Source organism: Nelusetta ayraudi, unplaced genomic scaffold (genome assembly GCF_046127955.1).
Source record: "Nelusetta ayraudi isolate G7.1 ecotype Tasmania unplaced genomic scaffold, CSIRO-AGI_Nayr_v1 ptg000136l, whole genome shotgun sequence".
Lineage (NCBI taxonomy): Eukaryota > Metazoa > Chordata > Actinopteri > Tetraodontiformes > Monacanthidae > Nelusetta > Nelusetta ayraudi.
The window spans coordinates 3892501-3917951 of NW_027466186.1; the positions used below are offsets into that span (position 1 = coordinate 3892501).

Consider the following 25451-nt stretch of genomic DNA (forward strand, 5'->3'; position numbering starts at 1 on the left):
TAGTCGCTCCTTACAACTTCTTATTTGAGTGATAAATCTCCATTGTGCCGCGTTAATGTGTCACGTAACGGCAGACACCTGCTGTTTTAAATGACGTTTAAAGGTCTCATATTCACTTGGCCACTTTCATCCGGTCAGTGTCATTCACTTCAGCTATTTCTTTTTTTCACTTCCATCGTGGCATCCCTTTGTGACATCACGAAGGGATGCTAAAGGAACAGGGCATTGACACCAACTTGTCGGCACATTTATAGAATTTTCTTTTTTTTTTTGTCTTTTTTTACTTTATCAATTTCCCTGCAAGACGGCCGCCTTGTGGGAAAACTGACTGATCCGGAGTCTGAAATGAACGATGAGAATCTGAAATCAGCGTATGGGACCTTTAAACAGTTCAGCATTCAGGCGGCGGACATTTTCACATTAAACGAGAGCTGAAGTGTTCTGATTGTTACAGCAGGCACAATCTGCTTTGAAAGAAAAATCCACTTGGTGACTGCAAATTGTGCTTTGTTAGTCAGTATTTGGCACCTCAAAAAGTAGGGAGGGAGGGAGAGAGAGAGAGACGGGGTGAGGATTTCATCCCCCAGACTAAAAGGCGGAGCAAAGTTTTCTTCTGCTTCTATATACAGTTTACCAAACCTCCCTCGCGTCAGATTTAGGGTACATACAGTAGGCGTACATACTTCAGTGGATAAAAAAAAAAAATGCAACCTAACTATGAAAAAAAACTCCACTTTCGTAAAAACGCAGCTTCGTTCTGCTTCTATCAGCACAGACTTGTTTCACCGAGTGAATGAATGAGATCTATCCTTCAGTTAGTGGTTTCTCTGCTGGAGGGCTGGTTGTTGGGCAGTAGAACAATACTGTAAACACATGAAACACGTCACACTGCAGTGCTCGACTACGTCTAAATCCCCCCCCCCCCCCCCCGCCCGGAGCCCCTCCCCCACCCCTGAAAACATTCCTCTAACCTGCACCTTCCAGCTCAGCGGCTACTTCGCACATCGTCTCTGCCCTCTTCCCTCCTTCTTTTTTGGCCTTTTTTTAAGAAGGGGTAAAAAAAAAAAAAAAACTTAAAAAACCTTCCCGTCCGTCTGGCGCCTCACTGCGCTCTTCACATCACACCAAGTGCACTTGGTCCTCCCACTCGGACGAGCTGGTGCTGGGCAGCTGGTCGGACACCGAGTCGCACCGGGGCGTGTCGACGTGGCAGACCTTGGCCGCTTTTGCCCGTTCGCTCTCGTCTGCGCCCGCCTCCAGGGCGGCGACGTACGGCCGGGTCACGGCCTCCAGGCCCGCCAGGTCCAGCTGGGTGGGCCTGTCGGGCGCCGCCCGCTCCTTCTCCTCCGGCGCCCCGTGGAGAGAGTGGAACTGGCCTTCGTTGGACGACGCCTGCTGGGTTTTCCCGCCGTCCCCTCCCCCGCCCCCGCCCACCAGGTCCGAGTCGGTGTCGGAGGAGGCGGAGGGCACCAGGGTGACGCCCTGCGGGTTCATGTCGTGGAACCAGGCCATGATGTTGCCCAGCAGGTTGGCGTTGGCCGCCGCCGCGTTGGCCGAAGACTGGTCGGCGGAGTCGACGGTGTCGCTGGAGGAGGAGAAGATGCCCGTGGACGAGGTGCTGCCCCCGGGGGCCACCGGGATGGGCGCCGAGGCCTTGTGGGTCCAGTGCTGAGCGGAGGCGGTGACGCTGGCGGCGGTGGCGGAGTACTGGCTGCAGGCGTTGACGGCGCCCAGCCGGGCCAGGCTGTCGCCCAGCTCCAGCAGCTCCGAGCTGCTGAGGGAAGCCCGGTGGAGGATCTCCACGGCCGAGGGGCCCTGGTCCAGCCGCGAGGGCAGGGAGGTGCCGATGGCGCCCAGCGAGGCCTCGCTGGCGAGGGCGTCGGAGTCGCTTCCCGCCAAACCCGAGTCCTGCAGCGACAGCTGGATGGCCAAGAGGATGTTGGGGTCGTCGTCGTCCAGAGAGCCCAGACCCTGTGACGGGATGTCAAAAGTCACATACCAAAGATCCACACAGACATAGATTTTTCTTATCTATTTCTGTTTAAAGGAAATGTATAAATCCATTCAAAATCAAAGACAAAGATAATGATCATAATTGACCTAAAAATCTAAACTGTACTGTAATTACTGCTTATAGTTAGCAAAGTGAGACAAATGAGTAAAATCTGCCGTTCAGTTGAATATTAGCAGTGAGATGATCTGAAACCTCGTCAACCACAGAGGTCTAATAATTCTTTTATCTTAACGATCGTATCTCCTTTATAAAGCCTGAAATGTTGGATTATTATTTTCTTCCTCCAGAATTTTTGCTTTTATTCTCAACTCCTGGTTCACTGACCCTTGGGCTTGATTCAATGGATCATTAGATTTGGGTCAGTGATGATAAGGGCCAGTTAGGATGCAACCGAGTGCAAAACTACAAAAGCCTCTAATTGCTAACAAGGACTATAGGGAAAAGAAGAATAAAAAAAAATCTTCAAATTTTGTAATTATTCAGCTGACCAAGTGTTTGAAAAAGTGAGGACTCACCCTCAGAGGACCTCTGCGTCCTCCAACTTCCTGCGTGTCTTTGTAAGAGAAGCACAAAAACATCCAGTCAAATGATGGCGCTTAATTACTTGCAAAGACATCTGGCCCCGTCGTCATTCACGCATTTTTTTCCCCCCTCATTTGACATTGGAGCACAAAAAGTCGTCCGACAAAGTTGCCAGTCTTCAACAATGTCCCGGAGAATTTTCAAAATTCACTTTCAGCAATCAATTTATCCTTGACACATCGGAAGCCATTAGCTGCGCTTGAAAACGGCAATCACTGTTCATTTTTCACTCGGGGCGGCTGGAAAACAAAAGCGCATCTCTGATGGGCGAGAGTGATGGATTAGAAATATTGGCTTCTTAAGCTCGAGCGTTTGTGACTTTCAGTGCCCTAATTTTGCCTCGCATAAATCAATGTAAACCGAACGGGACGGATGACGGGATCGATAGAGATTAATTTAATGGAAATGAGTTATTTTATCAGAGAGTAGGAGACTCGGTAATTACACTGACGGAGAACGACTTTGTGTTATTTTTCATGTTTTCCGCCCACATAAATCACACTGATTGCATCTGTCCTCTCCTCAACAGCTGACTGCAATTAGTGCACACTAATTTTCTTACATATTTTACAAGATCTAATGTTAAATCACACCAGTCGGGCAGAAACTGTAGCTTGAAATCGTCAACGTGTGGTTCATTGTCTCTTGAAATGCTGGAAAAAAAAAACTCAAATGAAAAATGAGTCTAGGCTACCTGAGGTGTTGTCACTGGGGTCATCTGGGTCAGGTGTGTTGCTCCGGAGACTGGACATGTCTCCTCGCCTCCGCTGCCTGTGTCTTCGTCTGTACTGGAACTCTGCATACTCCTTACAATGCGCAACACAATGTGTCATTAAAAGCCAAACAATCAAATTCCCATTTTGGGGGTTTACATATTTATTTATTTATTTAGCTATTTATTAGTTTACTCATTTATTGATGCTTGTGTTCAGCAAATTTTTTAGAAATATTTCTTTTACTTTGTGAAAAACTGTAATGGAAACGCAGCTACAGATACGACAAGTTCCTTTCACAGAAGAAATGAGGTTTTGGAGAAGTGGTTCAAGAAGTTGAAGGAGGTGAACTTAGACTCAGACTTCGACTTAGACAAACTTTTGCTTCCCTCAGAAGAACGTTTGCCAATCTAAAAGCTGGCTAAAAGTAGAGATGTCATCAGAGTGAAAGAGGGAAAAAAGCACCAACATATGATTACTGTAATTATACTGACATATATGATGATAGCCTAGAGCTGTTTTTTTTATAGTACGCCGTGATTGCAGATGACGTTATGGAATGAAGTAGTAATAGAATTTGTCCAGACGGTCATATAGTGAATATTATAGCTATACTGTGTTTATCTATTTATAACCTCTTTAAATGCTTTTTGTTCTAACGCAGTACTGACTTACCCCCCAGGGATCAATAAAGTATCATCTAATCTAAGTGCTAACCAGAAAAAAAAAACTTCTTTCAATCCTACTGCCAGCGCCAAGGTCTAATAAAACTAATGATACAAACTAAATTGAACTCAACATTCTCTATTGATTTGCCCCACGCATTTTGCAAGTCATGAGTTTACATTTACGCTATTAAAAGCCTGCCAATTGAACTCGCTATATTACTTTTTTTTATTATCATTATCATTATCATTATTATTTATTTATTACCTTTTAAATCTATAAATAGCCCTGAGGGAGTGTTCAGTTGGCAAAGTACTAACCAGAATATTGTGTCTGTACTTTAAGGACATGCGTCTTAAAAACATAAAGTGACTTGACAAGATCTGTTTGATCATCAAGGGGCCAGTTTTTATGCAATTTAAAACACAAAAAATAATCTTGCTGTAGGCTGCCCAAATCCAGAGAGAGAGAGAAGTAAAATGTAGAGATGCAATGAGAATGTATGGCAAGGTCGAGAGAGAAAATTAGCCTCCTGTCCTCTCAAGCAGGTGGCCATAATCATCATGATTGCGTGATCTCAACGGCACAGTGTTTCTTTAGCTTTTGAAAAAAATGTTCACCTTTGGATGACATAGCTTTGAGTATGACAAATATGCATGTGAATCTGCGAAAGGACCTTTAATGCCGTACTATGAATTTGTGAAAGTGCATCGTTGAAAGTAAAAATATGGTCAAATATTTCATTATATTCCTTAAAAAAAAAAATATGTATTTTGCAGACAAGCTACCACATGATGGTTTCCAGTATGTAAAGTGTGTAAATAAGAAAATCATCACATTAAGTCTGTTCCAACAAATCCAATTCCCCAGAGTGGCTTTTTCATGCAGTAAAGTTATTTATTCCTGAAGTAAACAAAAAAGCGTAAAGAGAATGAATTGTGCTGAGGAGGCAGAGAAGAGTTTCTTTAAAAAAAAAAACGATTTATCGCACTGGCAGCTTGATCCTGTCATTTGTTTACCCGTCAACAGAGAAATGTCAGCTCTGTGCTGCTGAAAAATGTGCATGATAACTTCAGAGGTTTCAATTTTATGTTTGCTAAAGAGGGAAGGAGCCACATGTGACAAATGTCTCTGGGATCAGCCTTTAAAGTCGGTAAATAATAAATGTGTGTGCCCAACTCAAATAAGATTTGCATATGATGTTTTTTTTCTTGTTGTTTTTCACTCTTCAGAATAATGCATGACTTTCCGACTTAGGAGGGACGGAGCCTTCAGGAGGGATGTAGCGTTTGAAGTGAAAATCTCAAGTCCAAAAGCTGAAGAAAAATGGAGAATGGGTTCTATTTTTCAACACATAAGGATCGCTGTTGGACTCAGAAGGCACATTACAATCTAATCAAGATTTAAGGTGGCCTAATGAATTAGTTTTGATTAGACGGTGACGCTGACGCGATGTTAATAAATGAGTCGGCACAACACACATCTGTACACCTTTTCAGCCTATTGGTGCGATTGCTTATTGGATCTTAATATGTTGTTGCCTCACTTTCAACGAAAATAAATCCAATCAGCTGGCTGCCATGCTGTGGTGGAGTTGAAGCACTGCTTCCAACAAGAAAACAACTGCGCAAACTATTTGGTCTAATTTAGTTTTAGTAAACCATTGTTGTTTGGGTTGCACTTGGTATTGACGTAAAAGCCAATTAAGAAGTTGAAGGTACCCCAAAGACACTGAATTCTAGTCCGTCAATAAGAATAGCAATGAATGTAATTACTGATTTGCTTGGAATGGGTTGGCAGGATTGATCGGCTGGTTCTGTTACCTCGGGGGACGCGAAGCCTAAATACTCCCAGTCCCAAGTTCCGCCAGCAAAACTGCACGAGACAAACACACAAAGTGTGAGTTCTGATAAACTGAAAAGCTTAATCTCATTTGATGTTTGACGTGTTAAATCCAAATTGCATTCACATTGTGACATTGTTGAACAGATGCGTGTATGTTGTCCTTCTAACCTGCGCCTGGGAGCCTCGGGGGAGTCGTTGGGAGCCACTCCTCTGGCGACCGAGGCCAGGAACTCCTGCCTCTTCTGCTGCACCAGACACGCCGCTCGGATGATCTTGTGACACGGCGTCCGCAAATACGGCCGGTTTACCTTCTGCGCCAAATCTTCCGTCACCATCTCCAAGTCTGTCTGCGGAGAGGAGCGACAGAGCCGGCTCAGTGACCTCAATAAGAGTGAGTGATTAAAAGTGCGCGCAGACGATTTGAAGTTTTGCTTTTGTTCTGAAACTGGGCTGTGACGTCAGACTAAATCCCATAATGAACTACTTTTGAGCCTGCTTTGCGCATATCATTCTATAAAAGCCCGGACCTCAGCAGGGGGTGGGGTGGGGGGGGGGGGGGGGGGGGTTGGGTGTGCTATGAAAGCACCTCTCATTTATTTTACCGCTTTCCAGGGGTCACGACACAAAAAAGAAATCAGGTAAGTACATCCCTTGTCCGCACTGGCAGTCATGAATAATGCAGCACCAGAACCTTACTAAAAGCTGAGACGTGAAGACTGAACAGATTGTGGAGTTATGAAGGTAAAAAAGCTTTAGTCCCACTTCTCCAACATCCAACAGACGTCAGACCATTTGCCCTTCCTAAAAAAAAAGAAAAAAAAAGTAGGAGCACACCCATACCTGCATCAACTCGTAGATCTCCTTTTTTGTGCTTTTGGGCTCCAAAAAGAACCCGTAGGGATAAGAACACTTGAGGATGCGGCGCGTCTTGAGCAGCTCAAGGACCGCATCTTCAATGAATGTAGTGTCTGGCGGGCCTCCTTTCCCTGAAACACAGACAACGAGGGACACACAGGTTAGAAAAATTGCCGTCTGATTTGCTCTCAAAGAATATTCCCTGCATCCCTGCGCTCTATAACTGTGGGTTATGGGAATCCGAGCGAGCGTGAGGCATATATCACAGCGTATATTGCAGGGAAATGAAGAAAACAGACGAGCGTCATAATGCAAAATCCTTATACTTTGTCATTACAATGCAATGTAAAGTATGCCGGGCTGGATAAATTGCAGAAAGCTCGCCGGAGCAAAACTTGAGAATAATGAGTTGCGGCCTTTTTTATTTCTTTCTCCACTGGCAACTACACCTATGGAGGCAGCAGCACAGCAATCAAATTGTACTCGCATTAAACCTGACTGTTGTGTGTCGTAACAGAGCCTGGCTATGCTAAACAGCCCGTAATTGCCTGTACAGACGGGGCTTTGAAGAATTACCGGCAAGGTGGGGTTCGCTTTTAACTTGGATGTGCATGCTGGGAAAAAAAGTACCAACCATCAAATCATAGCTTTTAATCTTGTTAATACTTGATTTTTTTCTCTCTCCTTCCTGCCTACTTCAGAAGATTAACACCAGAGGACCAGATTAAGACATGTCTGAGTGCATAATAAAGACTGACATCAGGACAGGGCTTTGAACTCACTCTCACTCAGGGCTCGACTGAGTTGCTCCATCTTTTCTTTGGCTGTTTTTAACAGGCGCTGCTCCAGCTTTAGAGAGTGGAAGACAAAAACTGTTAGGTCTTTCATTTTGTGGCGAAAGGCTGCTCGTTCGGAAGCAATGAAGAGAATGAATTGAACCCCCGAGTGCGGGGTGAGAAAAGCAATGGTAAAGGTGGGAGCCGCGTCATTTGGAGATACATGGACGCGATTTCCAGAGATAAAAGCTGAGTGCAAATGATATAAGAGTTCTTAAGTAGTTTGACTTTCAATTGATAAACTACATGTGATGTAGTTAATGTTTCATTTGACATTAAACGTGTGTCTTTTGCCTTTTCTAACATGAGGTTCAGATTCACAACATGGTGCAATATATAGAAAGAAATGAGGTCTTAAATATATTATCAATGTTTTCAAAATAGCTTTTGAATTCATTGAATGTCAGGCAGGAGCAGCAAATCATCCCAGTGTTTTATTCATGCTTTGGACAGTCTCACTACGTTATTAATTCATAAATATATATAGACATACATAGCACAGAAAGGGCACGCTCGTGTTCCAGCCGCCCCGTGAAGCCTCGTTTTACATGCAATGACAAGTTCCCGCGGCAAACTTTCCATCAATACCCGTTACCCGGAGCCGACTCGTGTTCTGCTCTGCAGTCGGACCCGTTTACCTGATAGCTGTGCTCGTGGTTCTTGAAGCGTGTGTAGTAGTGCATGAAGCGATCCAGTTCCTGGAAGCTCTTGTGCTTCTTCTCTGCCTGAAAAACCACAACAAGTCACCGAGTCACAGGTCATGGAATCTTAAGCAGGCTGCTTCGGTGCCGGCGGTGGCTGAGGCGCAGCCCCAATCTAGTGCTTCCACCCAGTCTCTCTAGTTTGCGTGGTTCTGTACCTCCTCAGTCATCTCCTTGGACTGCTCCTCCACCTGCTGGATGACCTCGTAACGTGTGCAGCGATAGTAGCCGCCTGTCGACGAGCTGTGCTTTTTCCATTCCTCCAGGCAGATCCAGCAGAAATCATATTTGCACTAAGGGGAGACAGTGGAAGTGTACAGACACCTGTGATGCCGTATTCTGATAGTGGTGCAGGGTTTTTTCTTTTGAATTTCTATCAATAAAAAAGCTGAAAACACTTTATTTTAGGTAAACATATGCACATAAATACCATAGTATTGTTACATAATGTATATTGAGTTTGATCACACCTATCTAAATCCTTATTAGAACAATTTAAAGATTTTAGACCCTGTCCTCTCAAAGATATTTAGAATATCATAATTACGAGCAAACATAATGAACAGACCTACAAACTAAGCACTTCACAACACACATTAAATTGGGTCTGTTTTGAAAATTAGAGTTCATTTTCCAAAGCAATTAGGTAAAAGTCGTTGCTTATCAGGTAATAACCAATCATCCCCCTCATGCACTCTCAGGGTGTTGAGAGCTACTAAGCAAAAATCCATTTCCACTTCACATCAGGAAGTTCAGCCAGAATGAAGACAGCGAGGGTATTGTCCCAGAGACAAAAGGAACCTCGTGGCGGCTCTTTCCTTGCTCTCCAGCGACAGCAGTGGCAATGAGGACGCTGACAGCAGACGAGACAATATGATTATCACTCCCTCACTCTCTCTCTCCCTGGCCACCACTGACTTTTAATCGCGTCTTACTTACGTATTACTCTCTTGTGTCGCTGAACCCCGAGTTTGCCTTCTGAATAATGACAACGTCGTAAGCTGCTTCATTCCAAACTTGGAACAGCTTCAATGCAATACAATGATTTTGCCTTTTACTCCCTGTTATGTTACGTTTATTATTTTTTGGGAATACGTTTTAATATGTGGCTGGCTTGCAAACAAGAGAATAGACCTGCACAACAAATTCCTCAAGAGTGATTGAGTTACGTGATAAGTGATAATAAGTGAAATTACCTTTGCACACTGCATGTGGTTGCAGCCCTCATTTTTCTGTATGGGAGACTTGCAGTTGGCGCAGGGTTTGGCGTTGGAGAGCAACCACAGACAGTTGGCAGCGTCCTCGTAGGCCTCACTCACACCAGCCACTGGCCAGAAAGCAGGGAGGGCAGGAAGAGAGCAAAGTGAAAATGAGACTCGGCCACTGCACAAACATTTTGTTTGATTAATTCGCATCAAAAGACATTTCAAATCCCCGTCCATGTGGGGGATAAAGAAACTAAATCAGTACTTACGTTCCTCTGGTTTCATTTCAGCAACTTTCTTCAGCCACATCTTCCAGGTGTCACAGTCACAGGGCTCATGGGCTTCACCCTTGCACTCCCTGCATTCACACAACCAAAAATCAATCAATCAATCAATCAATCAATGAAGTCAAGTTTCTACTGCTCCTGGACAAAACATGTAGAACATCAGGTAAAGCAGTTAAGGAGATCTGACTGTCAACTACCAACACATAGTCATATGCACATTTAAAATAAATGTCATCTTTATTTCAAAGGAATAAATCATATGCATGGTTGCAAATACATACCAGTATAAATTCTCGCGATGCCATGGATCTTTAATGCTTCTAATGTGCATGTGGGTCTATGCATTATTGAGAATGCCTTACATGCATTCTTAAAGCACACGGTGTTGTGAGATAAACTGATTGAAAAAGTTTTGGAAAAAATATTTTCACTCCTTCATGATAGAAATTGGTTCAATTAAAATATAGTTTCTATATAATACATAATGTCAGTGTTATAGATTTTACATTGTACATTACAGACAGTTGACATTAATACAATTGTAGCCCTGAGTTTCAAGTCCTCTTCTGGTGCATTGGGTTCAACAACAGCTCAGCACTTGGGAAGAGAAAGTTGGGAAGTCGGACATCCCTCAACATGGAGGCCAAGATGTCATGTGTGATCCACACATATATCAAAATGTGGTGCACTGCCACATAATAATAAATGCTTGACTTTTTTTTTTAATTCAAAAGTTACAACATTACATTTAAAGGGCCAATATAATTTCAAATAGCCTAAGTAACAATTTAGGCTCCTATCTAAAAATCTAATGTGTGTGTGTGCGTGCGTGCGTGCGTGCGTGTGTGTATGTTACTTAAATCCATTAAGTAATTTGTGAGCTTACTAAAAGGCACTACTAAATGGCACTTGGATAAACGTGACAAAAATAAAGCACTGATGGGTACTTTATTTTTGTGGTTCCTTTGTAAATCCACATGAAACCGTTTCACACATAATTCTGTAAATGTGCAACACTGACCAACAGAAGAGGTGGCCTTTGCCACAGTCGACGGCAGGGGCCTGTAAGAGAGGAAAGCTGAGTGGATCTGAACTGGAGATCCCAGGACCCTGAGTGCTCAGTCTCACTGCCCGCTCACAGCCAGGCTGAGGACACCAGCGAATCAGTGGATTGTTCTCCACAAATGCCTGTCAGCAAAAGAAAAGCAGCCGCTCTAATGCCATTCAACAGATTTTAAAACATGGGAATTTAAGCAAATGCAATTCTATTACATTTCCTACATTCCTATAATGGGTTTCTGCTGCAAGAAAATAAATATTTAGAAATGTGGGCACTGGAATTTGCCATAAATTAGTAAAGTCAAACAGTGCTTATAGCAGATCCAGTTTTAAGGCAACATAAGCATAAATAAATGTCTCTCTGGTAACAGAAAACAAGACAAAACAAATGAAGCTGGTATCTATTTGACCTGGTTTGACTTTTCAAGTTCCAAACTTAATTGGTTTGAAATCACAATGTAGCTCTTGCAATTTTGTAGAATTTACTGGATTTTAGGGAAAACAAAGTCTCTAAACTTTCTTGCATCAATATTTGCTCCCACTAGTCAGCAAGACAAGGTCAGTATGCTGTTAACAGGAGCGATGTGTGTTTATTGCCAGAGGGAGCAAAATAATTTTCAGAAGAGAGCGATTTGTTGCTTCTTGTTTACCTTGATGTCAAATTGGAGGTAGCGCTTGTCCATCTCTCTGGACACCACACTCTCAATGACCTCCACAGGCACGAGCTGGTAGCAATCAAAGGCAGGACAGAAGATGTTGTGGGCTTCACCCTCCTGAATCTTTAGGTTAAGAAACCTAAAAAAAAACAAAAAACAAACAAAGAACATGCATTTGTCAGTGACGTCTGTACTATGAGAAACTTTCTTTCAGCTTCAGGCTGCACCGAACATGACTTACCCTTCCCAACATCCCCTGCAGAAATCATGGCAGCATGGCATGTCAACGGGTTCCTCAAAGACGGAGTTGGAAGACATGCAGATACCACACTAGAGCGAAAAAAGAGAAAAAAACAAACAAACATATGAGCAACCACGTGTGATTAAAATCAGATCAAAAACTCTGCGTTCTTTTCGGATTCCCTTTGAATTGTTCCTCTTGATTAATTAAAAGCACATGCGACCAATAATTCTTGACATCAGACGCACATTCTCAGTCTTAGCGAACATCAACAAACTGGCGTCTGCGCACAGAGTCGGGTCGCAGCAGGCGAGGGCGAGATGCCACTGAAAGTGCTTGATCGAAGAAAAGGCCTGCCAGGCATTTACAATAGACAAAGGAAGAACTGTGCTTTACAGGCGGGCTATTGATTTATGATAGAACGAGATGTGACTTCATCCACCATAACCTTGAGAAAAGGGACGTGAGAAGACAAGCGTTCTGATGATGTAATGCGGCTCCTTGTCAAAGAAAGGACAGCGGATGCTGTTGAGGGCAACGATTAGCCCATCATTTCAAATTGTATGGCTGGTCAGTCAGATCAGACACTTTTGACTGATGTGTCATTAAATAACACAAACATCAAACATAAAAGATATTGCACAGGCTCAATGCAGTGATTTGATTTTCCTGAGCGTTTGCTTTTACATCAGGACAAGGCTGACAGATATTACATTGTGCTTTACATTCAGAAAGTTGCAGAGCCCAATATTCCTGTCATGTCTGAAGTTTGAAAGTAATTGGTTGATAAAAAAAAACAAAAAAACTTTCAGCCAATACCACTGAAACAGGAAGGATGACGCTTCCATTTTTTAAACTCTTGTCTCATCTTTCATCGAGTACTTGTGGTACTATGGATCACATGCTTTCATTGTTGATTTAAGATTACACAGGAAGCGTGTGTGTTTGCAGTGTGCACCACCGTCCGTCTACATCTACTGGCTGCATTTTCAGACTGTGGCATGTTGCTCCTCTGCTGGACAAATGGAGAAATGCAGCAGACAAGGACCCACGGTAATTCAAGACTTCACACGAGATGAGATTAAAAACAGCGCAGTTTTCTCTCCTCAGCCAGCAGCCACAGTGACGGACTGATAAACCCATTTTCATTTTTTTTTTTTTTTTTTTTTTTTGAATTTGGTTCTCGATTTGCCAGATCTAGAACAAATCAGAGAAGCCCTGCACGTGCGTGTGGTGTAATTTGGTGATCAGCGGTCCAACTGCTGACAGCGCACAGGACACGTCAGATCTGTTACTCTGCTGGGGGAAAATGTCAAGCGTGTTGGAGAATTATCAGGAGCTCCTAGACAAGGTCAGTATAATGAGAGGACAATTAGTCAGGGAGGCGAGCCGACCCCCTTTAGCAGCAGGGTGTCAATAATGACCTTCTCTGCGTGTTCAATTTCTCCGACCACAACTGTGAAAAGTGCTGTGATGTTCTGACAGCGATGTCAAAACGCTGATGTGTGGGAGGGAACTTCTTGTTGAATAACCAGACAGCCAACTTTGTAGATGCGTGAATTATATTTGCAATAACATCTAAGTGAGAACAATAAGCGGACTGCATCCTTGATTTCAGATTTCTCACCCCCCCAACTCCGTGTCTCTCCCCTCTGTAAAAATATTCTCTCCTGTCACAGGTTTCCTGCCACAGAGTAAACAAACACCACGGAGAAAGCGGTGCTGCGTATATTTATGAGTGCCTGGCAGGCCGCTGGCATGAATACTAATGATTTTAACTGACATAATGCTGGGAAATAATAAAGCATTATGCAGAAAGACAGATGTGGCTGTGAAAATTTAAAGAACACAGCAGACACACTGTAGGAAATTTGCGCAACCGCCGGGACTCAATTTAAATAAACATTGGTCTTTTTATGGGATCGCTGCCAGTAACTATTAGTCTCCGCCCCCACCCCAGCCCTCCTCGTGCTAACTTTGTTCTCTGTTGCTACAGCAGCTTCTCAGCCAGGAAAACTCGCAACTCCCACTGCAGCTCATTCTGTTTTCATCTCATCTCATCTCATCTCCACCACTCAGTGCAGTGAGATGGCCTCAAAAATGACCCTGTCCTCCACCATCGCTGCGAAAACCTTTGACAACTTTTTCCCTTTGACAAACCTACGGCTCCTGTCCAGCTTGTTTCATTAAAACTAGAATTCTACCAGACCGTTGATCAGATAAAAAAACAACAACTACATAACGTTATTTGTAGGGGGTGCCATAAACAAGTTAAATCCAGGGGGGGGGGGGGCACAACAAATCTTTTTCATCACCTACGACAGTGGCACAAACTGCAGTACCAAGAGTGTGTGAAACTACGCGCTACATACAGAAGCCCCAGCTGCAAGGCATCCACAACCCCCCCAAAAAAAGAAAAAAAAAATCTTTATTTTGTTCTTTCTTTATACATAAATGCTGCCCTTAATAGGGTTTGTCTTATTTTGTTCTTTTATAATGTTCGTTATTTGCATCTGTGGATTTGTTAGAAAGGAGAAGAAAATCTATGATGTGACTCTAATAAGCCATTTATAGTCGTCTACTAGATAATATTGATTTCAAACCAAACAAAATGATATCTCACATACAACACAACAAGAAAATCCACAGGACACCACAGGGAACAGGCACAACTACAACAACAAACACCAACCAACAACAAACACGGTTTGAAAAAGTGGACGGAAGAAGTCAAACGTTTGTTTTTTGCTTTGAAATATAGTATCTCACCAGAGAAGACTCGTCATCAGCAGGCATAAGGCTAATCTGGTCTGGGGAGGTGACGGAGGAGCGGGTGGTGCGAGGCGTCCGGGGTGAGGGCAACGTGTCCCAGGCGTTGTAGCCACTCGGAGGCGGGTTGGGCATCTGAACCCCTGAGCGTTGGCAGCATTCCTCGGCGTTCGTCATCCAGGCTTCTAAGAGCTTTTCTCTGTCCCAGTCTGACGGCACGAAGAACAGACGCAGCAGACGGCGACGTGGTGAGAAGGGGCAAAGAGAGAGATGAAAATTCTGGGTTGTAACTGAAACAAATAATTGATGGGTCGAATATAGAGAGAAAAGAATCTCGCATTGAAATGAAGTCACGGCTAATGTGGAGTTTGGAACAAGAATTTAAAGGACCAGTGGGCTGCAGGAATGTTATGATAAGAGCTAAGTTTGGGTCAGTGTGTTATGTTTCCATTCATCTCCGTCCAGGCTGAAAGCATATGGACTGAAAGCAGACAGGAACTGGTGACATGGCACAAAATCAAAAAAGCTTAGGGTTGAACTTTACTTTGGCTTAGAATGCTGCTGCTGACATTTTATAATCAGTGACATTGAGCTCTGACAGCCGATCACCAAAACTTAGGGCCCCGCTATAGTTGGCACCCAGGCAGAAAACAGTGACAAACGTTTTGCGGCATTAAAAGGAAGTCAAGACGTCATCAGAAGAAATGACATCAGTTTGTCTCAGGCTTCAGGTCATGGACGTAAACACAGACACGATTTTCTTTTGGCCCTTTTTTTTCTGAACTTTTAAAGGATAACACATTTAGGAAATGTAACATTTTTATGTTATTTGTATTTTCACACACGCCAGTCAATTAAGGAATCAATAGAATAGATTTTTGCTGCATTTCAGCTTTATGTTCAAAGGAAACGTTTCAGTCGCGTTTCTGAGAGCTTCTGAAATAATTATTCAGTGGCTTGTGCACTGTGCACCGTGCACCGTGCCCGAGCCCTGAATTTTCTGTGTCAAGAGTCTGCTCCTAAAATAGGAAGCATGACCTGGTCAACCAGCAATTAGGCCATTATCAGCCTGGAGACACATTCCATCACCAATCAAACGCCTCAGACTCAAATGGCCTTGTTGAGATAATGAATATTGCAACACTTTCCCCCCTCATTTTCATTCACTCATTTTTTGCCATAAAGGCAGACAGACATTCCGGTCATCAATGCCAAAACTGGCAAGGAAATTTAATTTTGTAGGGGCACAAACAGACAGACTGACAGAAGAGCAGAGTTGTGATGAGGAAGCTAAAAAGGGGACATCGAAGAGGGAAATGAAGGAAGAATGAGAAACAAGAAAATGAACGAGTGACATTTACAATTCTTTGTGTGACTGCTGGGCCACCGACAGGAAAATCAATCTGTACATATGACATACACTGACATACATTGAAGTGCAAAGGAATATTAGCCCCCCAAATGTTTGATGACAAACACAGCACAATAATGTAGGTCAGTAAAACTTTGGATTTTTCAGCTTTTGTTTCACACTGGACTGCCAACGCTCCTGATTTATGCAGGAATTTCCTGACTGTTAACCTGTTGTCCTGCCCTGCTCCTAATTTTCCATTTCTCTCGCCATCTACAGCGTGTGATGCGAGTTATGGCGTTTTATGTCGTGGTACCTGACAACCTGGCAACCCAACCCAAACGCCCCCCACCCTTACATGCCTTGCGTGCCGTATGTCATTTGGGTCACTGCACCCAAAATGAAACAAAAGAGTCATTCTAAGAGCTCCATTCAGTAGCGCAGTGCCTATACACTTCCAACTTTTGTGAGGTTTTTTTTTTTTTGTCTGCTTCATTTTCATTTTGTTTTTTGTTTTCAACCATGACTCACCAGTCAGCCCACAGTTCATGCGTTTGCAGGAGTGACTGAGGAACTGGCTCGCTGCTGATACGGAACCGATATTGGCAGGACTGCGATCAACAGGCGGGCCGTCTTATTTAGTTAGTAGGCCAGGCTTCACTTTGTCGAGGGCGGGGCAAAGCAGATAGCGTGATGCTGGAATTGGACGGGGAACAACAACCCACCCAAGTCTGGTCTTAATTTGATAGAGTGATTGACTCCGTGAATGTCAAGACGATAATATAATGTTGTCACTAATGCATCACGTAGCATTGTTTTAGCCCAGTTCTGGCCTAAATCGGCTTTGTCTGGAATAACAACTAGCAGCAAGACATGGACTAAATAAGTTTTCACACTGAACGCCTACCACCAGCCGGCAGCCACTAATAGGCTAGACCCACTGCAAACACCGAAACATAATCCAACAGTGTCTCCTGGTGGTATCAGCAGCAGAGCATAAATAGGTAATATACAGTAGTTGTCAAGCTTGATTGTGATTTAAAAAGTCCATGTCACTAAATGTGATTTTGCCCTTGAGAGAGTCAGGGAGGCTTTTTTTTGGCAGCTTTAGAAGGTAAATGGTCATCTGACTGAATTACATAATTCAATAGAGTTTCCAAAAAAGAACATTAAGGCTGTCTTGTATGTGTACTATTTAATCACAGGATGCGCTTTTTGATCTTGAACAATATTGACGATGGAGACCTCCCAGACATCTGGCTTGCACAACGCCACTGGGTACGTTGAAACACATTTCAATGTTGCTCTGGATTTCAGGTTCATTAACAGTCATTGTGTTTACATCCTTGGAATTCATTTGTGTTGTAGGGTTAATGGAGGCGCGGGTATGTTGCAAGTGGAGCGTTCACATTGCTAAACCCAGAAATAACTCCCTCTTTCTCTCAGCCCAGTGTTGGCAGGAATGGCAACTACTGCAGGTCCCTCTGGAGAAGGCTGAAAGTGCCGTACATACCTCTCTAATCGCCTCACATCTGCACTATCTGCACCTAGACACAGTTTGACGGGTAGAAAAATGCCCAGTGACAGTGTCAGCACAGAGACGAATTGACAGCATGTGCCTTCTGACTGCTATATTGCACCAACCACTGACATTTCCAAGAGACCATTTTCTCGAGGCTGCCTTCCTGAAAATGTACAGCTCGACTCCCAGACATATTGCTTTTCTCCTGCGTGATCTCGGTGTCAGCCCGCCTTCGCGCAAATTCGCTTTATGATGCCGGCAGCAAACTCAGACATTCACAAGCCTCCTCCAAACATCCAAAAGGCCTTCGGAGAAAACGGAAGACGCAAAAATGTGAAATGGAAACGGCAACAGGGCTGAGCGGGGCGGTTAATTAGATTAGGTGGGATTAAAATAAGAGTCCCACTCCAGCATAAGCTCTCGCTCTGTGGCAAACACTGCATGGTAATGCTGTGGAAAATGTTACTTGCATAAATACTTCAAAACTGTGCATGCACCACTGCTTCCTTACATATTGAAAGGGACACGGCCCTTGAAAAAGCAATTTTAGAAAAAAAAATTAGAATGACACAGTCCACTGAGAACAATCCAAGTTTTATTCTTTAAGGTACAAAGCCTTTTTATGGGCTTTCACCAGGAACTCTGCTAAATTGTACCATAAACTTATATGAGTAGTGGTTTTTTGTTATCCCCATGCTTTACAAAAACTTATTTTTCTTGCCATTAATCCCCCCCCACCCCACACACATCTACTGAGAGCCAGAGAAAGGAGAGAGTAGACGGGGTAGCGGGGACCTAAAGTCAAGACTGGACGCGGTTGACAGGCTGCTGAGTATCTCAAGGACAGACAGGTATTGTGCATGAGTCACCACACGTATGCAAAAGAGGTGTAACGTACCGTGAGCACGCAGCAACGCCTCGGCAGTGAAGAGAGGCGCCTGCAGCATGTCGGCTGTCTCCACTATCAGCATGTCCTTCAGCCGCCGCAGATCCTGAGGCCGCAGGCCCTCATACAGCTGGCGGGGGGGGGTGACAGGTGCGCAAGTCAGTGAGATTCAAGGGGAGGGCCCGTAAAAATAAGATACTGAAAGAATTTAATAGAGTTATTTCAATGTGAAATAAAAATAATAAGATAAGAAAACAATTAACAAAACAACAAAAGGTTTAAAAAAAAAAAAAAGAGAGAGAAGAGGTTAAACTTCTGGGCGTGTTGTCTATATGTACACAGCTTATTTCTATTTGCGCCTTACTTCTATCCATCGTCAAACTGACAATGTTCCTTCAAATTTAATTGTCCTAAATCTCAAAAGTGAATTGCTTCTTGAGCAAAATAAGAAGGAATCAGCAGAGCTTGAGCACAACCAAACAGTGAGACAAAGAACAGACCTGGTCGTAAAATAAATAAAGATGACGCAAGCAAGCAAGCAAGAAAGAAAGAAAGAAAGAAAGAAAGAAAGAATGAAAGAATATTGTTAACAAGTCCTGACGCATTTCACAGTAGGGTCTGATGAGTTAACAAGCTTATGATTATAGGAAGTCACATGTCTTATGATAGGCCACTTTGTTTGAGTGCATGTGTTTGCTCACATCTCGACCAAATCATCTGGCATGTCACGCGTTGGCCTGCCGAGCAGGATTCCAGTTTCATTTCAGTTAAAACATTTGGCTGGAGAGAAATAATGCCTTTCTCCCAACAGAGTCCACTTTCAAAGCGAATGACTCAAGGTCGAACCCCAATACAAAAGTACAGTACTTATGAGCTGTTGGCACGGTTGAGGGTCATAGTTTAGACTTTTCTAGTGACGTGTTGACACCAGTTACGGGTTGAACATTTACGCCTGTACCTCTCGTCGATCAAGGGCCGCGTATTCCGCCTCAACACCCTCCGCCTCGGGGACGAGGGAGAAGACCATCTGCGACTCCAGGCACAGGGCCAACTCCTTGTGGTGCTGCTTCTCGGCACAGTCACATGGAGTCTCGCGGTTTTCATTCTCTGCAAACAGGTCTGCGTCTCTCTGCACCAGAAACTGAGACAAGGGAAGACAAGAAAAGGGGAAGCGGGGCAGATTTTTGCCGAGACGTGAATGAAAGCTCACTGGTACTGGCAAAAACGGGAGTTGGGCAGAGATAATAAAAACTGTAATAAAGAGTTCAACTGTTTGGGAGTGGGTAGAAACGCACATTTAATCTCTACTGTTTAAATAACACTGGAATACTAAACAAAAGAGAATAAATGTTTTCTTTTGTTTTGTTGGTATTTAACAGTGTCTCACTTTATAACCTGCATGACAATTGCAATCATTTTTCTGTGCATTTACAGCTATGTTTTCAATTGGAGGTATGGAGCTTCTGTGGTGAGGCAGCAGGAAAAACAAGTCCCCCGAGACTGTTATAGTGGATACATTGAAACGCTGTCCATTATGGAAACAGCGAGGCCACTTTAGGAGGAACGGAACCAAATGTTCTCTCATGCATGAACATGTAATTTAAGCGTCTCAACCATATGCGCCTCATCTGTTGTTTAAAAAAGGTCTCTCCTCTTTCTCTTCCACAACAGACATCCCTGCGTCACCAATTTCACACTTGGCATAAAACACTTTTTTTTCCCCAGCTAAATTAAATTTAATCAGAGCTTGCAGGAAACAATTATGTAATCATGAATCAGAACGACAAATTATGGAGTGCGTTGCAAATTCATTGCCTGCAGTAAATGACAAAACCACAGGTGAATCAACCTGGCAGCTTGTTTGTTTTTTTTTGTTTGTTTTTTTTTTAACTTTAAATGAAATCCTTTCCCATAAGAAACAGAAAACTAGATCCATGATCTATTTCTAAAGGTGAAACTGCCTTTGCCTGGAAAAAAAAAACATCAAATACATATGAAGGGTATGCCTGTGAGGCTTGCAAGGCAGTCCGCCCCAGGAAGGATTTAATCTTCTGTACAAGTAATCTGTAAAGTTCGCAAGGGACTTGTTTGATCAAACCTGACACAGCTGACGTGTTTAATGCAAATTACTGCCTGCACTCACGGCTGCAACAGGATGTAAAACAAGACAAAACGCCAGCCACTGTGGTATAAAGATCCAAAGTACAAATGAGCAGATATTAAATAATTATTGTTTGCAGTAACGTTAATCTGGCCCTTTTTATCCTCCTTTCAACCAACATGCTTCTTGTCCTTGTTAGCTGCGTTTTCAATCTATGGCCCCTTTAATCTGTGCTTGAAATGTTAGTGTCTTGAGAAATTTTCCAAGTCTGCGCTGGTAAGGGCAAAACAAACAAACAAAAACATTCTCAAGAAGCTCACTTCGACACATGTCTTCATGCCCGAGGCAGCAGCATAGTGCAAGCAGGTGTTTTTCTTGTTGTCGGTGGCGTTGACGTCGGCGCGCTCGTACTCCCCCTGGTCCAGCTTCGCTCCGGTCCACACCAGGATGAGCTGAAGACACTCTGCCCGCCGCTGTTTGTCCTCATACGGCCGTGAGATTCGGGGCTGCAGAGCTCCCTCTGAGGTCAGGATCTGGGGCCCCATGCAGAGGAGGTGCAGAGACGTCTCATTGTGCATGTTCCGCTTGTTAGGGTTCCCATCTTTGCTGAGGAGGAAAGATCTAAAGGAACGAGGGAGGGAGGAAAAGAGGGAAGGGCAGAGGGACAGGAATGGAACATGATCTTCAAACGTATGCAGTTCAGCGAGAAAAAAAGATGTCTGGCTTTATTCTCTTATTTTAATTTATATGATAAATTAGAAAAAGCTTCAAAGTATGACAAACTTCGGCCTGAAAAGGTTTTCTTTTTCTACACTGGAAGCAAAATGTGTTTTTACAGCATAGCAAATAAGAATAACATTACAAGTACTTTAAATGGAAAGTAATCAAGTTAAGAGAAGAACTAATTTCCCTTATGTATGACTCGCATAAAGTCTGCAAGACTGAATGTCACTGCCGACAGTCTCAGTTTATTTTGAACGTGTGAGAAGTGCAACATGATAGAGATACCCTTGAAAAAAAAAAAACAGTGGTGAATTACTTCAAAAGGGGTGTGATAAAGGCAAACACTGGAACACCAAATGCCTCATTGTTTGCTATTCTAATCAGTCTGTGTGTCACCATAATTCATAATTTCCTATGCAAACTAATCAGGCAAATAGGACATATAACATTTCCCTTCCACTCCACTTTGCCTTTATATCTGCTGTCATTTTAAATCCCCTCTGCCCAATAAGATCTTTTGGAGTTGGTGTGGAATGTGCACTTTGACAGTGATCCTATTAGCAGCAAGAGAAAGGGACCTGGGCGGAGGGACGCATGCAAAGGTTGGACGCTTGTGGGATGAGAAGCTCGAGAACATTCATCTCAGCGTGTTCCATTCCTGAGAGCAGCAGCTAACAGATGGCTTTGTGGAGAGACAGATGGGACTTATAGGAAAAACACACACAAACAAATGTGCTTTACACTTTTGCAGCGATAGAGGGCTGCAGTAAGCAACAGTTTAGTTTGATCAACAAATGTCACTGCTTTTGTTCTTTCAAGATTAATCGAGTCTGCCTTCTCTTTCAAAAGACTTTAGCGCTTTGCTCCACGCATCAACCGAGCTGCTGCAAGTTGACGATTCCACAAAGTACGCGGCTGAATCTCTCATCTACCAGCCATTAGACATTTCACCTCTCGTCTACCAGCCATTAGACATTTCACTTTTAATATACGCATTTCCTCTGGCCAACTTACCTGAGGAGGCGGGCCATGGCGTGGCGGGCAGCATAGTGCAGTGGAGTGTTGTGCTGGTAGGACTCTCCGTATGTGGCGTTGGGATCCAGAGCCTCCCTGAACTGCTGGTTGCTCTCATACAGTTGGCAGGCGAGCACCTCATCCCCGTTGATGAGAGCCTTCCGGAATTTGGTTGCCGTGTTGCCCATCGTTTCTTCTGAATGGAGTAAGGAAGCGCTGACTCAAGTAGGTCTTCAACAGCTCAAGCCCAACAGGTCAGCATCATGGATTTCCTAAAGAGAGCAAGGGGAAGAAGATTACTTCCTTTCAGGCACAGCACAAATCCGAGGCCTCGATTACTTCTGCTCCTCTATCAGTAAAAAATCTCAGAGTCGTTCCCCTATAATGCCTGCTGCATCTCTGTGGCTGCTGAGGACGCTCTGCCGCAAGTTCCTGTCATGAGCACCAGCAGCGTACAGTAAACCACCACCCTGCGTTTCTTTTTGCTTTTTTCTGTTTGTTTCAAATTGCCAACCACTGCAAGCCAAGCTCAAACAGAGAGAAGGACAAGACTTCCTCTGGCATCACCAGGCGCTTCCGCCTTCTCCTTGCCAATGCCGCCCGCCCCACCGAAAGCCCGGGGTCATTCTGAAGGAAGCCGTCCTCGACTCAGGAGCAACACGCAGCGAGTCAGCAATTCGCTTCCTCCAGAGCGCCATATGGTCATTATTGTTTGGGCAACGCAATGGTCTGATGCATTCGCTCAGCTACAGCTCTGAACCAAAATAACACAAAGCGGGTTTCTCTGGACCCACAAATGCTGACTGAAATATGCAGAAATTTCCAATGTGATACTAAAATAATAACTACAAATTGTTCAATAAAATACATACAAGTATCACCACAAACCTATGAATAAAGTAAGACTTTTTTTTTTTTTTTTTTTTTTAAATCAGTATAACAATGGCCTTTGGTTATTCAAACAAAAATCCCTGTGCATACCAGCAGTACTTTCAAATAATTTCCATTACATGTGACCACATTTGTTGGCTGTCAGGTGACGCTGAAGTGTTTAACCAATAGTAACCAATGTAAGAAAACCAATGTAAGCTCCACGCTAGAGGTCACAATAGACAATTAGAAAGTAGAAGTGGTGAATTACACGAAATGGTTCACCACAAAAGGTCAAGGGGGGGGAATTGTGAGTGTGAATTGAACATAAAGCTGAGTTACTTCTAGATATTACATCTTACTCCCCCATCTCCCATTTAATGGATTTACGAGTCGTTAAAACACGTTGACCACGTCTGTAAACTTTATGACGTTAACGGCAGAGTCACAGAGAAGTAGAAGAACAGGCCCTCTAGCCACATAGAGCGCTGACACATCTTTGTTCTCGATTTAAAAAAGAAAAACCGATTCGTCCACATACAATACTTTTCTGTACTGCATTGCGCTATGCAAACGTGTCATGCCACTGTCGTAGAGTAATAATAAACACGCTAAAAATGTAAAACCAAGATACAAAACTGCGGGCACTTCAGCAAAGTATAACTATGCAGGCTAATTTGGGCAGGTGGCCTTCAAGCACTCATTCTGCTGAACTTGCCACGGCTGTGCGAAAACAACCAGGTCGCTTTGATAGACAACACAACCACAACCCACATTACGGGACACTTGTAAACATGTGCATTACATGAAGACACGCAGAGTAACCTATAACTTACGACGGCTACCGCAGCCATCTGACAACAGTCGACGACGAAGCATCTAGACAGCGTTAATAAACAATGCACTACAGCAGCCTTACGTTAGCAGCGAAGGTCACGACGAGGTAACAGCTATTCTGCGTAGCTTGTGACTTGTCAACAAACTCCTTCACGCAGGCCTTTTTTTTTCTTTTCTTTTTTTTCCTTACCCCCTCCACGCCGTTTGCCGTTCGTCGTTTGGGCTAGCTAGTTATCCGACTGTTGCCCCGATGGACGTGCGGAACGGCAACGTTTCGTCACATTTCACGCATCGCTTTCTAAAAGCATTCACCGAGGCTGGCCTCAGACGACGCGAGATGCGAGGCACGCCGTTCGCACAAGGGGCCTTGTCTGGGTCACAACAGACTAATATAGCCGGCTAGCTCCGCGATATTCCAAACAAAAACATCATGACGCTGCCGTCTGCGTTGAACTCACGTCAGCGCAGGCAGACGCTGCTAGTGGCTCAGCTAACAGGGCTAGCCGCGGCTAGCCCACTCGGCTAGCACAGTTGGGCAAAACTCTCACACAACAACAAGAAAGAAGTTATTAGACTTACACAGGTGGTGCCGCTTCACTTGTTGCGTTGATCTTAGCTTCGGGACAAACTGTCACACGCCTGACCGGAAAAGGAGATGTTTTTTTGTTCCTCGTTGAGCTGTTGTGCCGCTGTTCCTTCCGTGAGACAGCCCATGAATAATGCGTGCTCGCAGCGGTGATGTTGCTCATGTCAACATTTCGTCGACTCGTTACTGGCTGAAAGGGGGTTGCCAGGTTTCAGGGAATAACCCTAAAAACGAGGGAGGGTTTTTGTTTCGTTTTTTCGCGAATTTGGCGTCTGTACGCCTTTGAAAAATTCGGAATCCATTGATTTAAGTTCTCGTCGTCACTCGGAATCACGGGAAAATGCACGATTTAGCCTGTGTTAGGATTCTAGACTGTTTCGTATACAGCACAGTAACCTGCCATTGGAATATTTTTTTAAAAAACACGCCTAACCCCCTAATTGTTTACTTTCTAGATTTGTGATTTGTCATACATTAACTTCGTTTAAAGTTGTACACTGTGCAGCTTCATTAATGCAAGACGATTTGGGCGGGTAACTTATTCCAAAAAATACCTGTTGACACTACACTGTATTTAAGAGGAGTATATAGAGTTTATATAATCAACATACACCTACTATATAAACCTTTTAAAAAAAATAATCTCAATGTAACAACAGTGGGGAAATGTTGTGTAGTGCACCCACCAGCATCAAGGAATTTTATGAAACTCAATCAGGAAAGTGCAGCGGTTCTCCAACAACAGGAAGACCTCCAAACTGAAAACCCTCTGAATGAATGAGAGGAAGAGTGTATTCAGATCAGGGGACAAGGAAGAGCTGAGGAGGGTCCATGGGGGGGATAAAGAAAGGCAGAGACACTTACAGGAGGAAGTTGGAGCAAACCCGCAAACATGAGGTGTAGAAAGGCCTCGACACAATTTCTGACCAGCAGAACAATGGTGGGAGGGGCCCTGAGTCTGGACACAGAGAGTGGGTGAGTGAACTGATGCTGCATTCCAATTGTACTCGGAAGTTGGAATTTCCGAGTTCCGAGTTGGAAATTCGAAACAAGTTTGATTCTATCTCCACTCCCTCCCCCAGCCAACGGAGTCCAAAGGTCTTCTCACTGTCTGTGGCAGATCCCCCACGCC

The 25451-nt window shown here is 43.8% G+C and overlaps 1 protein-coding gene across 3 annotated transcripts; it reads right to left on the minus strand.

The window, feature by feature from the left end:
- Window positions 1-553: 553 nt before the first annotated feature.
- On the minus strand, window positions 554-24519 carry LOC142879590 (ankyrin repeat and IBR domain-containing protein 1-like). 3 transcript variants are annotated; one of them, XM_076012979.1, is made up of 20 exons: window positions 24313-24519; window positions 22027-22298; window positions 20610-20910; window positions 19147-19329; window positions 18201-18318; window positions 14430-14638; window positions 11661-11749; window positions 11414-11558; window positions 10726-10892; window positions 9687-9775; window positions 9409-9539; window positions 8371-8505; window positions 8150-8236; window positions 7458-7524; window positions 6661-6806; window positions 5989-6167; window positions 5751-5850; window positions 3291-3402; window positions 2530-2567; window positions 554-1971 (listed from the first exon to the last, which is right to left on the minus strand). In XM_076012979.1, exons 2-20 carry the CDS (start codon window positions 22212-22214, stop codon window positions 1120-1122), a joined length of 3336 nt encoding a protein of 1111 aa, XP_075869094.1. In that variant the 5' UTR covers window positions 22215-22298; window positions 24313-24519; the 3' UTR covers window positions 554-1119. The 3 variants fall into 3 exon arrangements, with proteins under 3 accessions (XP_075869094.1, XP_075869096.1, XP_075869095.1); XM_076012981.1 differs by having other exon boundaries at window positions 5799-5850; window positions 24313-24518; XM_076012980.1 differs by lacking the exon at window positions 24313-24519 and adding an exon at window positions 23816-24172.
- Between the last annotated feature and the right edge of the window lie 932 nt (window positions 24520-25451).